Below are 15,668 nucleotides of genomic sequence, written 5' to 3'. Positions count from 1 at the left end.
TGGGGGGGGTGTAGGGAGAAACGCAAGGTGATAGGTGAAATCGGGAGGGGTGAAGTAGAGAGCTGGGAAGTTGCTTGATGAATGAAATACAGGACTGGAGAAGGGGGAATGTGATAGAAGGCCATGGAAGAAAGAAAAGTGGGGAGAAGCACCAGAGGGAGGCAATGGGCAGGCAAGGAGATATGGTGGAATGGTGAGGTGGGGGGGGGACATTACTGGAAGTTCCGAGAAATCAGTGTTCATGCCATCAGATTGCCCGGATGGAATATAAGGTGTTGCTCCTCCAACTTGAGTCTGGCCTCATCATGACAGTAGAGGCCATGAAGTGGCATATCTGAATGGAAATGGGAAGTGGAATTAAAATGAATGACCACTGCAAGATCCTGTTTTTTCTGACAGGTGGAGCATAGGTGCTCGGCGAAGTGGTTTCCCAGTCTATGTTGGGTCCACCTCTCTCTTCTTATCTTCTTACCTGCCCATCGCCTCTGGTGCTCCTCCCCCCCTTCTTTCTTCCATGGACTTCTGTCATCTCCTATTAGATGCCCCCTTTCTCCAGCCCTGTATCTCTTTCATCAATCAACTTCCCAGCTCTTTACTTCACCCCTCCCCTTCCTGGTTTCACCTATCACCTTGTGTTTCTCCCTCCCCTCCCCCCCACCTTTCAACTCTGCTCCTCATATTTTTTTCTCAAGTCCTGCTGAAGGGTCTTGGCCGGAAATATCGACTGTACTCTTTTCCATAGATGGTGCCTGACCTTCTGAGTTCCTCCAGCATTTTGTATGTGTTGCTTTGATAATAAATTTACTTTGCACTTTAAACTTTGATCTAACTGTGCCATTAGGCATTTGCATTCAAAATTTCTAAAGTTGTGAGATCCACAGTACTAACTTTCAGCTGCAGCTATTGTATAAAGATTAGGTAACTTAGTTGCATCTCCTAACTAGTGTTCTTCATGCTATCTGACAGGCAGATGCTTATTTGGGTACAGGTTTTAAGTTACCAGTAGCCTAGTACCCGCGCAACTGTTCGTCTTTACCTTAAGCCCATGTCTCAAATATTAGTAGAGTTTTTTGAGATTTGGAGGAGAAACAAGATCATATTCTGGCTGTATATCTGCACATTTTCCTTTTGCAGCTAGTATCTCTGAAGAATCTGATTGGATTCTATTCTCCCTATTCCTTTTCTAACCAATTAATTTCATGGCATACTTTTGTCCTTTCTGAAGCATTGGATTCGTACTAATCTATATTGCCCATTTTGACATAATGCACAGGATTCAGAATGCAGATCAGTTACAAATATGGGTGGAGAAATAGCAGATGGAGTTTAATTTGGGCAAGTGTGAGGTGTTGCACTTTTGGAGGTCAGATGCAATCATGATGAAATCATACCAGCGACGTTACTATCTTAGAACATTAAGGACATTCAACTTGTCACCGCGCACACTAACAACCTTCTAGAGGTGTAGTGTTGCAAGTATCCTGTCTGGTTGCTTCACGGTCTGGTATTGCTTCTCAAATGTGCCAGAATACAAGAAGCTGCAGGGGGTTTTGGACTCTAACCAATACATCAGGGCACATTCCTCCCACTGTCAGTAGTGTCTACAGGAGGCACTGCCTCAAAAAGGCAATATCCATCAACAAATATCCCCACCATCTGCACTATGTCATCTTTACACAGCTGTCATTGGACATGAGGTACAGAAGCCTGAAGTCTGACATCACTGTGTTCAAGCACAGCTATTTCCCTTCAAACTTTTGGTTCTTGAACTAACCAGCAAAACCCTAATCACCATTACAGTTTAGCAACACTATGACCACTCTGATCGTTTTGTACTAAAGTGGATATCGCTGTTTTTATTCTAATTGTGATTTCTTGTAACAATTCTGTACAATTTAGGTTTAATTTGTTTCTCATGTGACTGCTTCTTATATAATGCTGTGGCAGGTGAGTTTTATTGCACCTATGACAATAAACTCAACTAACCCAAATAACAATGTAACAGTGCAGTAAATGTCTGCAATGTACATGTGTTTACACAGCACTGCCAGCATTCCCCACCCCCCCACCCCGTGATCATGGAAGTCCTAAACTTTCTGGCCACTCTGACATTTTTCCAAATACATTTCAAGCTGGTGTTTTCATTTATTTAAGCATTAGAATGCAAATTTTTAGTTGTCAAGCATATATGATGAGAGAATCTGGCTTCTGACCTTGCACCAAGTTAGACATTGTACAGGAATTGTGAATTCCTTTCAAAGGAATTGGTTAAGGGATAATAGTATATATTGGTATTTTACATTCTAATTGTTTGTATCTTGTATTTTTTTTTGTTTCTGACAATTGAATTTTCTTTCTTTTTCAATACATTTATTAATTTCTTACATAAAAGAATACAGAGTACAGTAAGATATATAATATATATCGATTACAATATATTTAAATCACAGATAAAGAGTAATTACCCCATATCCATATAAATTAAATTTCAACATAATATTGAAAAGAAATAGTTTTATTATACAAAAAAATCTAAACCCACTACCAGAAAAAAAAAGCAGCTGTTAGGTTAAAAAAAGGAAAAAATCCTTAACATATAGTAAAACATATTATTAGCCAACATCTGTGCTTAATAGCAAATCAAAGATTTTGAAGATAATTCAAAAAAGGTCCCCACAATATTAAAAAATCTTGTCTAGGTTCAGAAATGGAACAGCGAATCTTCTCTAAATTTAAGCAAGACGTAACATCATGTAACCAATGAGTATGAGTAGGCGGAGTGGCATCCTTCCACTTAAGCAACAATGCCCTCCTGGCTACAAGAGAAATAAAGGCCAAAATATGCAAATCATGTGTCTCCAAAATAATATCATTTCCTCCAACAATACCAAATAAGTCAGTCAAAGGATTAGGTTTAAGATTTACTTTAAAAAGCACCGAAAAAGTTTGAAATACTTCCAATATTTTTTCAAGACTCGGACAAGTCCAAAACATATGGATTAGTGAAGCTTCTCCATTATTGCATCTATCACAATAGGGAGATATATCCCAATGAAAATGAGACAGCTTGTCTTTAGACATATGTGCTCCATGAACCACTTTAAATTGTAGAAGGGAATGACGGGCACATAATGATGAGGTATTAACCAATTTAAAAATTTCATTCCAAGTGTCCTCAGAAATTGAAAACTGTAAATCTTGTTCCCAAAGATTTTAAATTTTATCTAAAGGAATATTTCTCATTCCCAACAACATACCATAAATATTAGATATAGATGCATTATGGAAGGGTTTCAAATTAAAAGTTATATCAAGTAAATTTTTCTCTGGACTTTTAGGAAATGTAAGTACTTGAGAACGCAAAACATCTCCAATTTGTAAATATTGAAAGAGGTGAGTTCTCGGTAGGCAATACTTAAATGACAGTTGTTGAAGAGAGACTATCTCCAACAAGCAAATCTTCCTTTTTCAATCTTTTTATTAGTTTCATAATAATAAACATAGCATAGTATTGATACAAAGTTATTGGGAATATATTGTTGTAATCCACATAGTTAAATATAAGCCCAGTTGACACTTAAATGTTAAATCTCCCAATCATACAGAATACAGATGAACAATATAAAACAAAGAAAAATATCTCAAAAAAAATCATGAAAAAGGAAAAAAATATATAAAAATATAATCCCCCCAAAAAAACTAACCTAAACAGTAATAATCAACTAAACTAAAGAAAAAGACATGGGCTGTTATGTAACATCATAAAAAAAAGGAACCATTAGTGTCGACGACTCTGTTCCTCTCAACAAATATTACAAAGAAATAGAATAAATTTGGAAAAGGTCAAATTACATCATATGAAAATGTTGAATAAATGGCCTCCAAGTCTTTTCAAATTTAATAGAGGGATCATAAACAGTTCAAAATTTCCAAATTTAAACACAACATAGTTTGAGAGAACCACTGAAATGTGGTGGGAGGAGTAATCTCTTTCCAATTTAGCAAAATGGATCTTCTAGCCATTAATGTAAGAAATCTTACAAGCTGAAGAGGTTAAATGACTTGATTCTATCATTGGTTACCCAAAAATGGCAGTAATTGGGTGAGGTTGTAAATCAATATTCAAAACAGTTGAGATAATATCAAACATATCTTTCCAATATTTTTCCAACAAAGGACATGACCAAAACATATGAGTTAAAGAAGCTATCTCAGAGTGACATCTGTCACATATAGGATTTATATAAGAATAATAATGAGATAATTTATCTTTAGACATATGAGCCCTATGCACTACTTTAAACTGTATCAATACATGTTTAGCACATATAGAAGATGAATTAACTAATTGAAGAATTTTTTTCCATTTTTCAATCGGTACAATAATCTTAAGTTCTCTTTCCCAATCAGTCTTAATTTTATTAGATACCTCAGAACATATTTTCATAATTGTATTATAAATAATTGCTGTAACACCTTTCTGAAAAAGATTTAAATCTAAATTTTTTTCCAAAATATCCATTGAATATAAATTTGGAAAGGTAGGAGAAACGGCATTTAAAAAATTTCTAACCTGTAAATATCTAAAAAAGTGAGATCTAGGCAGATTATATTTATTAGACATAAAACAATTATCCAAAAATAAATCACAAAATCATACTATCCCTTTAATTTTCCAATCTGGATATGCTTGATCCATAGTAGAGGATTGAAAAAAGAAATTAGATATAATAGGACTTGCTAAAACCAACAAGCAAATCATGAAAACATATAATACCCAATCTATTCCACTCTTAAAAACTACATCAGCCATAGAAGGTTTAAAAAAACAGTTAGAAAAAATGGGACTGGAAAGTGAAAAATTCAATAAACCAAAATATTTTCTAAATTGTACCCAAATCCTCAAAGTGTGTTTAACTACAAAATTATCAGTAGAGCTACTAGGACTTGATGTTTCAATCCCTATGGTAAGTTGGCACTCTCGATGTTGGCAGTGGGTTTGGAGTGATGATGAGGGAGGGTAGGTACGTCATCGGGGTCATCAGGTGGGCACCCTCCTCCTTTGACGTTTTGTTGATAAGCCCATGATGTCTCCAGAGGGCTCGACGGTGCTACCTGGTGTCCCAGATACACCCCCTCAGTTCCATACCCTCCTGTCTTCATCTTGCAGCCCAGTTGTTGTCTTTCCTTTTAATCCAAATCCAATTGCTGCTTTCTTCTGCTGCATTTGACAAGGACTTGATTGCTTGTTGGAGGGAGTAACCCCTCACCCCCATCTTCTTCAATAGACTGGTCGTAGATGTAGCAACGAATCCTCTGCATCCCACTTCTGCAGGGAAAATCTTGGTCTTCCTTAAATTAATTAAAGATAAAGGAATTGAGAATCCAAGAATAGAAATGATAGAAAATTTATTAACAGAGTTAGCTTCTAAAGAAGCCTAAACCAGACAGTCCTCTCGATTAATATAATATAACCAAAATGTAAGATTCTGTATATTGACTGCCCAGTAATAAAACCTAAAATTGGGTAAGTCTAAACCTCCATTCTTTTTAGCTTTTTAAAGATGAACTTTACTTAATCGAGAAATTTTATTTTTCCATATATAAGAAGATATAATAGAATCCAAAGAATCAAAAAAGGATTTAGGAATAAAAACAGGTATGGCCTGAAATAAATATAAAAATTTAGGCAAAATACTCATTTTAATAGAATTGATTCGGCCAATCAATGGTAAAGAGAGGGGTGACCAATTTGATAGTGCCTTCTTAACATAATTCAGAAGTGTAAAAAAAATTGTCTTTAAAAAGGAATTTATGATTCCTAGTAATTGTTACGCCCAAATAAGTAAATTGATTTCTTACAATTTTAAAAACAATTTTAATACCAAATTATTCCAGGGAAAAAGTTCACTCTTATGAAAGTTAAGTTTATATCCTGAAAACATACTAAAGCAGGAGAGTAAAGAAAGTAGAGAAGGTAAAGAAGACTCCACATTAGAAATGTAGAGCAAAAGGTCATCAGCATAAAGCAAAACTTTGTGGGTAATACCCCTCCTTAAAATACCAGTGATATCATTAGATTCCCGGAAAGCAATAGCTAAAGGTTCTAAGACCAAATCAAAAAGCAAAGGACTCAAAGGACAACCTTGTCTAGTTCCACAATGAAGTTTAAATGGTTTGGAGTACTGAGAGTTAGTAAGAACCTGAGTGGAGGGAGATAAATAAAGTAATTTAATCCATTGAATAAAATCGGGCCCAAAGTTAAATTTTACTAAGGTCTTAAATAGATAATTCCATTTAACCCGATGAAAGGCTTTCTCAGCATCTAAGGATATCACACATTCCAAAATCTCTTTAGAAGGAAAATAAGTAGCATTCAATAAATGACAAATATTAAAGTGGGAGTATCGATTTTTGATAAATCCAGTCTGATCATCAGAGATAATAGATGGCAAAATATTTTCAATCCTACGAGCCGAAAGTTTAGATAAAATTTTAGTATCAACATTAAGTAAGGAAATAGGTCTTTAAGAAGAGCATTCAAGTGGGTCCTTATTCTTTTTAAGAATAAGTGAAATAGAGGCTTCATAAAAAGATTGGCAACTTACCTAATTTAAAAGAGTTGGAAAGGACTGAATATAGACGAGGTATAAGCAAAGAGGAAAAAGCCCTATAAAACACTCCAGAAAATCCATCAGGACCTGGAGCCTTCGCCGAGTGCAAAGAGTGAACAACCTAGCAATTTCCTCATAGGAAATAGGTTGATCCAACAATTTTCAAATATCATCAGAAAGTGTAGGAATGTTTAATCGATCTAAAAATTTATTCATAGGAGTATTATCTTTAGGAGGATCAGAACTATAAAGTTTAGAGTAGAATTCTCTAAAAGCATCGTTTATTTCTAAATGATCAGATGTTTTATCACCATCAGCTTTACAAATTACTTTAATTTGATGTTTAACTATAAGGGTCTTTAATTGGTTAGCTAATAGTTTACCCGTTTTATCTCCATGAACATAGAACTGACTTTTATCTTTTAAAAGTTGCATTTCAATTGCATAAGTTAAGGGCAGATCGTATTTAATTTTAATTTCAACACGTCTTCTATATAAAACAGGATCTGGCGCCAAAGCATATTTTTGGTCTAATTGCTTCAACTGATTGGCTAATTCAATTCTCTCCTTATTAGCTGTTTTCTTAACACTTGCGGTAAAAGAAATAATTTGACCTCTAATATAAACCTTAAAAGCATCCCATAAAGTAAGCCTAGAAGTCTCTTCTAGCGTATTCTCTTCAGAAAAAAAGAATAATTTGTCTTTCCAAAAATTTTTAAAAGTCTTTATCTGATAACAAAATTGGATTAAAATGCCAGAATCTGTTTATTTGAGAGACACCCGGAAGATTTAAAGATAAAAACAAAGGAGCGTGGTATGAAACAGCAATTTCTTTATATTCACAGGATCGAACTGATGGAATCAATTGGCTATCAACAAAAAAATAATCAATCCTGGAATACGTTTGATGAACATGAGAAAAAAATGAATACTCTATCTGTTGGATGCAAAAAACGCCGAACATCAACAATATCACATCTCATTAGAAAAGATTGGATAAAGGAGGCAGATCTACTACAAGTCAATCGTTTAGAAGAAGAACGATCTAAAACAGGATCTAAACAACAGTTGAAGTCTCCTCCTAAAACCAAAGAATATAAACTTAAATCTTGTAAAAGTGAAAAAAAATTCAAAAAAGCCTGGATCATCTATATTTGGGGCATACAAATTAGCAAAAACCATTAATTTATTATCTAATTTCCCTGAGACTATAACAAAACGCCCATTGGTATCAGACAGTACATTATGTTGAACGAAAGAAACTGAATTGTTTATAAGAATCGAAACTCCTCTTGCCTTAGCCTGAAAGGAGGAATGGAAAGATAAACCCTTCCAACGGCTGAAAAGACATAAATTATCACACTTACGAACATGTGTTTCTTGTTAAAAAAAATTGAGACATTCATTTTCTTTATATAATTAAATGTCTTATTACGTTTCACAGGATAGTTTAATCCTTTCACATTAAAATTAAGTAAATTAAAAATATGGTCCATTTTAAATGTTGCTAAATGGAGATGTTTGAATAAATATCACTGGAATATATATTAAATCCAAACAGTAAGCTTTAAGAAAAAGTAACCAAGCAACAATTGAAGCTAAGAGAGCCAAACAGCTGATAGAAATAAAGAAACCCCCCCCCCGCCCAAAGAGAGAAAATCGACCAAAGGACAGTCGACAGCTAAACCTACCATTCCCTCTCAAAACAATCTACTGGCTGAGCTCCAAAAAAATTTTTTAAGGCAAAACTACGTTCCAACAAGACACAACAAAAAAAAGAACAAAATTAAACATTTTTTTAAAAAACTCATAAAAATTATAGTATAAAAGTATTAGAAAGAAATATGAAATTTCAAAACATATTAACTTAGAAAGTATTAACTCAAAGAAAACTTACTAATACTAAATCCTGAATTTTCTAAACAAAGAAATAAAAGTACGAAAAATATTAGATATGAAGGCATACCAAAAGTGAAAAAAAAATTGTTCATTAAAGAAAGTAATGAACAGTTAGACTGCTGATTCTTAAAAAAGGATCCATCAGGCAGACGCAACATAAATTTGTGTAAAGAGTTATTGAACAGTTAAACTTCTGAAATTCATCCGGCACTCAAGAAATCCTGCACCTCTTGAGTCGAACGGAACCATCTCTGAGAACCATTTTTCAGAATGATTCTAAGACGAGCGGGGTAACGAAGAGAGGGTTTAAAGCCTTTATTATACAGCTCAGACATGACTTTTTTAAACTTAAAGCGTTCATTCAACACCTCGGGTGAAAAATCTTTCACAATTCTGAACTTCTGGTCTTCATAATCAATCATACCTTTCCGACAAGATTCATGAATTAAAAGTTCCTTTGTTTGAAAGTCGTAAAGACAAATTATCACTGAACGGGGTCGTCCTCCTGGAGGAGGTCTTGGTACAGGTGATCTGTGAGCTCGGTCTATTTTAGGTGGAGGTTTTAAAATATTCGGAAATAAATTAGCCAAAAGGTTTGCAAAAAATTCCGAAGGCTGATTGCCTTCCAATGACTCTTTAAAACCCAGAATACGTAGATTATTTCTTCTGTTTCTATTTTCTAAGTCGATAATCTTCCGTCTTAATGTTTCATTAACCTTTAACTGTTTATCACAGATCTGTTCCAGGTCGTCAATCTTCGCGTTGAACATCGTCAAAGGAAACTTCGTTCTCCTTTATCCGTTTATCGTGTTCACTTAAAGTTTTTTGAATAGAATCCAATATTCCATCCATCTGCTTAAATTCAGCACTGTGTTGCTGGAACTCCTCCAAAAGTTCATTTTTATGCTTCCGAAGTGTCTCCATAATAGATTCCAAAGTTACAGGAGGGTCCTCTTCTTTTTTAGAAGCTTTAGCATGACTCATCATAAAGCAATATTCTGTTTAAAAGTAAGTTTTCAAAACAAGTTGGAAGTAGTAAATTAAAAAGAGTAAGAGCACCGATAATAGCGCTGCTACTCCAACAGCCAGTAGGATCTGAATTTTCAAGAATATTACTAGTCTATGACATATTTGTGAGCCAGCTAAGATCCCCATGTTAGTTGGTTGACTTTCATAGTTAGTTTCATGTTCTGATTATTGAGTACGTAGTTATTTTCATGGTCTCCAAAAAGTTGTGGCATATGGTTTCAAGGACTGCATGAAGGTAATAATAGCTCTATGCTAGGTGAATGTTCACAGGAAAAATGTTAGACTGAATTACTTAAAAGTTTTCTGGTTTATATAGGACATTATCAAATATGCCAGTTGCTCTTGTGGCACTATATAGATCAGATACAGTGGGAATATGGGATCTATCTTGACTCTATTTACTAGCATACTGAAATGCAGTATTTCCAGGGAAGTTTTCGGAAGAAATTACTTGGCCTTCATTCTACAGACCATCTTTTATAGTAGAATGTGGCAATTCAATTCCCCTTCTGAATGAGAGTTGTAATATATATGGTTCATTTTGTTTTGTTCTGTATCAACTGATTGGATTAAACTAAATTCATGTAGAGGGCTCCACCCCATCAGATAGAAGTGTACTTAATCAAATTTTGAGGTTAAGAAATGCTAATCCATTGCACGATTTGATTATTTTTTAACCGAACAAATCAAATTTTGTGGTAAGAAAAGCAGCTTTGACCAGTTTGTATATAGACCAGCAAAGAATATTAACTTAATGCTTTACGAAGAAATTTTCAGTAATTGTGAGGTATCACTTGTATTAAATTTATCTTTTTAATTTAAATATTTAGCTTAAAATAGATTCCCATACCTTGTTCCTTGTCTTCCTGTTCTGATTAATGTTTATAGTATTTTAAGTGATAGTTCACACTTCAGTAAATGTTAATGGCCTCATTATTGGCTCTACAGGTGTTTAATTTGATATTTGAAGTAATTTTCTTGTTGGTTAATTAAATAGATTGAACTAAAATGTTAAAGTTAGTAGATCACCAATGGTTCTGCTTACAGGAATGCAGATAATATACTCTCTATGCTATATGAATAACCTTCTCCCTCTTATTATTTTGCATTTCTCCTTTCACTTATAGAATGGGTGCAGGGCAGCTGAAGGAAAGTGAACTTAACCAACACTGCAAGTGTACTGGTAAAAATTACAGGTTTTGGGTAGAGAGAGAGATTCATAATACAGTGGAAACTGTGGTGGCTGTCCCATTTTGGGAAGGATACTATAGCAGTATATAACAAAAGATTTGAAAGCAAGATGTCTCCAGGGATATCTCAAAACTGTTTGCCTACTCTTCATTGTCTATCTCACTGGCATCCATTCTTCTCTGACAGCGATTACAGAGCCAGAAAGTTGTACAATGCAGAAAACTGTGCTTTTAACCTAAAGAATCCATTGGACCATCAAGTACCAGTTATGTTGCTGCATTTTTTTCATGGAGGCTTTGAGTGCAATCTTGAGTTTTTTCAACTGTGTGAATGATGTAACTGACTGAATGTAGCAAGGGCCTCAATCCTGGGGAAGTTGGTCTGAGAAAGACATTTGTATGTGTTCATCCATTCATAAATGAAAGTGTCATTTGCATGCTGCAGCTTGGTTACTGTGGTTTGGGTTATTGGTTCTGGTGTATGGTCACAATTGATTGAATAATTTCCTATTAGTTCTGAGATTAGCTCTATTCCCAGAGGACATTTAATGGAAATGAAATTCAACATTATGGTATGAAAAATACCGGGAGCAATGTTGCAGCCTTGTTTGATGGCAGTTTTCACTGAGAATGAGTTTTTTTCAAATCTGGTAATTAATATCCTGGTTTCTTCTCTGTTCTAGAGTAATGTGGAAACACATTTCTATGGCATCTGAATGTTTATTCGGATGAAGTTTTGGTTTATTCAGGAATAGATTGTGGACGAGTATTTTGACAAAAGCACAACAAAGAAGGGGTCTGGAAAACTGATGGTGAACTGATAAAATGATATAATCTGACATATGATATCTGACGTATTTTTAAGTGTTATTTATCTGGGGCATAGTTTGTACATAACAAGAAAGAAAAACATGTAAGGTTTCGGAGGAAGGACCGCTAAAAGGAATGATAATTATCTGATTACACTCAAAAACAGGTAAAAGCAGATTTTGACTAACTACTGTATGTATATCAGAAAATGGTCTGATCATTTTTGTTGTAGTTTGGAAATGCAGAATCATTTTCCGAAGGAATTGTTGTTCAAAAACTTTGAACAGAAAAGGGAGGTTGCCGATGACCAAGTAGTTGGGATGATGTATAAGGCTAAGTGTCATGCAAGCAGGGCTGAATTTATCAGGTACATAAGGGGTACAGAAGGGTTAGCAGACATAAGTTTGATAAACTCCTATATTAATAATAATATCTAATTGTATTTCTTATTTTCCATGCAGGCTTCCGAAAAATTAGCTTGGATGATCTACGTAAAGCCTACATAGTGAAAGATGTACAGCAGTATATTCTACATAGGCTGGACCAGGAGGAAGCACTCAGGCAGCATCTGACAAAAGAAACAGCTGAAATGTTGAACCAACTTCATATTAAAAGCAGTGGCTGTTTCCTTTATCTCGAACGTGTCCTTGACGGAGTGGTGGAAAGTTTTATTATGCTGCGAGAAATTAGAGATATTCCAGGAACTTTGAATGGACTCTATCTCTGGCTTTGTCAGAGGCTTTTTGTGCGAAAACAATTTGCAAAAGTGCAGCCTATTCTAAACGTAATTTTGGCTGCCTGTAGGCCTTTGACGACTTCAGAATTGTATCATGCAGTCTGGACAAAAAATATGACCATGACAATAGAAGAATTTCAGCGGAAATTAGATATATTATCAAAGGTTCTTGTTGATGGCTTGGGAAGCACTAAAATTCTGTTTCATTACAGTTTTGCTGAATGGTTACTTGATGTGAAGCACTGCACCCAGAAGTACTTGTGTAATGCTGCAGAGGGCCACAGGATGTTAGCCATGAGTTACACATGTCGTGCAAAAGAACTCTCCCCGATGGAGGTACAAGAATTGGCTCTGCACCTGCTTAATTCTAACTTACAGCTGGAAACACATCATTTGGCTTTGTGGATGATTTGGAACAGTACGCCTGTGAAAGGAGCTTTGTCGACAGTGATTCCTAAAGAACAGGAAATACTGCAGCTTTTAGTGAAGGCAGGAGCTCATGTGAACAGTGATGATGACCGCACATCATGTATTGTTCGGCAGGCATTGGAGAGGGAGGACTCCATTCGAACTCTACTGGATAATGGGGCCTCTGTTAACCAGATTGACTCTAATGGAAGAACATTGTTGGGTAGTGCAGCCTATAGTGGCAACTTAGATGTAGTTAATCTACTGATATCAAGGGAAGCTGATCTGGAAATTGAAGATAATCATGGACAGACAGCACTTACACTTGCTGCAAGGCAGGGTCACACCAAGGTTGTTAATTGCCTCATTGGGCATGGTGCTAACATAAATCATACTGACCAAGACGGATGGACAGCACTCAGGTCAGCAGCTTGGGGAGGACACACTGAAGTGGTTTCTGCACTTCTTTATGCTGGAGCTAAAGTGGATTGTGCCGATGCAGATAGTCGGACTGCTCTTAGGGCAGCAGCATGGGGCGGACATGAAGACATTGTTCTAAATCTGCTTCAACATGGAGCCGAGGTTAACAAAGCAGATAATGAAGGAAGGACGGCACTCATTGCGGCAGCATACATGGGACATAGAGAAATAGTCGAACACCTGGTTGATCATGGTGCGGTGATAAATCATGAAGATGTAGATGGGAGGACAGCTCTGTCAGTTGCTGCACTATGTGTCCCAGCAAGCAAAGGTCATGCATCAGTGGTTAGTTTGCTGATTGACCGAGGAGCAGAAGTTGACCACTGTGACAAGGATGGTATGACTCCACTGTTAGTAGCGGCCTATGAAGGTCATGTGGATGTTGTCGATTTGCTTCTTGAAGGAGGGGCAGATGTGGATCACACTGATAACAACGGTCGTACCCCTCTTCTAGCCGCTGCATCCATGGGCCATGCCTCTGTCGTAAACACCTTGCTGTTTTGGGGCGCAGCGGTGGATACCATCGATAGTGAAGGAAGAACAGTATTGAGTATAGCCTCAGCACAAGGAAATGTGGAAGTGGTGCGTACTCTGCTGGACAGAGGACTCGATGAGAATCATAGAGATGATGCTGGTTGGACTCCATTGCATATGTCAGCATTTGAGGGTCACCGAGTAGTATGTGAAGCACTTATTGAACAAGGTGCTAGAACTAATGAGGTGGACAATGATGGTCGAATCCCTTTAATACTGGCTGGTCAGGAAGGCCATTATGACTGTGTACAGGTTATGCTTGAAAACAAATCAAATGTAGATCAGAGAGGCTATGATGGGAGGAATGCATTACGTGTTGCATCATTAGAAGGCCATAGAGATATAGTTGAACTTCTCTTGAGCCATGGGGCTGATGTTAATTGCAAGGACGCTGACAGCCGCCCAACTCTGTACATCCTAGCACTTGAAAATCAGTTAGCAATGGCTGAGTATTTGCTAGAAAATGGAGCAAATGTAGAAAGCACAGATGCAGAGGGAAGAACTGCTCTGCATGTTTCCTGCTGGCAGGGACACTTGGAAATGGCTCAACTTTTAATAAACTATCATGCTGATGTTAATTCAGCAGATAATGAGAAGAGGTCAGCTTTACAATCTTCTGCATGGCAGGGGCACATGAAAATTGTCCAGTTGCTGATTGACCATGGAGCATCAGTAGATCATACGTGCAACCAGGGTGCCACTGCTCTTTGTATTGCAGCCCAAGAAGGACATGTAGATGTTGTCCAGATATTGTTGGAACATGGTGCTGATCCAAACCATGCCGACCAGTTTGGACGCACTGCAATGAGAGTTGCTGCAAAAGGTGGCCACACACAAATTATAAAGTTATTAGAAAAGTATGGAGCTTCTAGTTTAAATGGATGCAGCCCATCTCCGGTTCATACAATGGAACAGGCAGCCCCTCAATCTGTCACTGTGAAAATGCAATCTTTGACAATTAAGTCAAATAGCTCAGGCAGCACTGGTGGAGGAGATCAGTCCGCGGTGCGGGGTTTTTCTAATGGCCCTCAACATCCTTTCAGTTCACCCTCTGAATCTCCAGATTCAACAGTCGATCGGCAGAAATCCTCTTTGTCCAATAATTCACTAAAGAGTTCCAAAAATTCCTCTCTCCGCACAACATCATCCACAGCAACAGCCCAGACTGTACCTATGGACAGTTTCCATGGTATGTCCTTCACAGAACAGATACAGCAGCATTCTTTGCCACGCAGTCGAAGCAGGCAGTCTATTGTATCTCCGTCATCTACTACACGTTCCATAGGACAGCATGCTAGTTCCCCAACCAGTGAAAATGAATGGGGACAGATGAAGCCCAATGTGAAATCTGGTAAGAGCAGCAAAACTGGACATGTTGTGTCCAGTGAAGGTTCCAAAAGTACTTCGTCTGGGAAAAGAGCAGCACAGAATAAACAAAACAGCTCCCCTCAGCCCAAGGTTTTAGAATATGAAATGACACAACTTGACAAGCGAATGGCCATAAGTAAAATGGTTCAGAATAGTGTAGTGTCACTAAAACAGACATCGCATGAATCACAGTGTAAAATCTTAATTCCACAAAGTCCACAGGAACATACAAGGACTCAGCAACAGTTCTTAATTCAACAGCATGGAGAGCAGAAGAAACGAAATGGAATCATGACAAATCCAAATTATTTGCAAGGGAATCCTGTTTTCCTGAGCAGAGTTGCTGTTCCAAGAAGTGCACAGGAAAGAGGACATAATGAATGTTTGGAAGGTTATCCATTAGCAGAGACTGAACTGAGCCTGAAGCAGGCTCTAAAATTACAGATTGAAGGGACAGATTCAAGCTTTAATTACAAGAAAGAGACACCATTATAGCAGGTACCCTTAAGTGTATTTATTTGTTTCTCTAACGCATTCAATTATTGACATTGTGATAAGTTGTAGACCCAAATTTCCTATAACAGGTTCATCATGTTTATG

At 36.7% G+C, this 15,668-nt stretch overlaps 1 protein-coding gene across 1 annotated transcript in view; it reads left to right on the top strand.

The window, feature by feature from the left end:
* Positions 1-15,668, top strand: part of ankrd50 (ankyrin repeat domain 50) — a 113,711-nt gene that overhangs the window by 84,968 nt on the left and 13,075 nt on the right. Inside the window, exon 3 of the mRNA XM_063046543.1 lies at positions 12,004-15,566. Coding sequence (XP_062902613.1) covers positions 12,004-15,563 — 3,560 coding nt within the window. The 3' untranslated portion in view covers positions 15,564-15,566. The remainder of the gene's footprint in view (positions 1-12,003; positions 15,567-15,668) is intronic.

This window comes from Mobula hypostoma, chromosome 4 (genome assembly GCF_963921235.1).
Source record: "Mobula hypostoma chromosome 4, sMobHyp1.1, whole genome shotgun sequence".
Lineage (NCBI taxonomy): Eukaryota > Metazoa > Chordata > Chondrichthyes > Myliobatiformes > Myliobatidae > Mobula > Mobula hypostoma.
The sequence above is the reverse complement of the archived record's forward strand: the minus strand, read 5'-3'. Positions and strand labels throughout refer to the sequence as shown.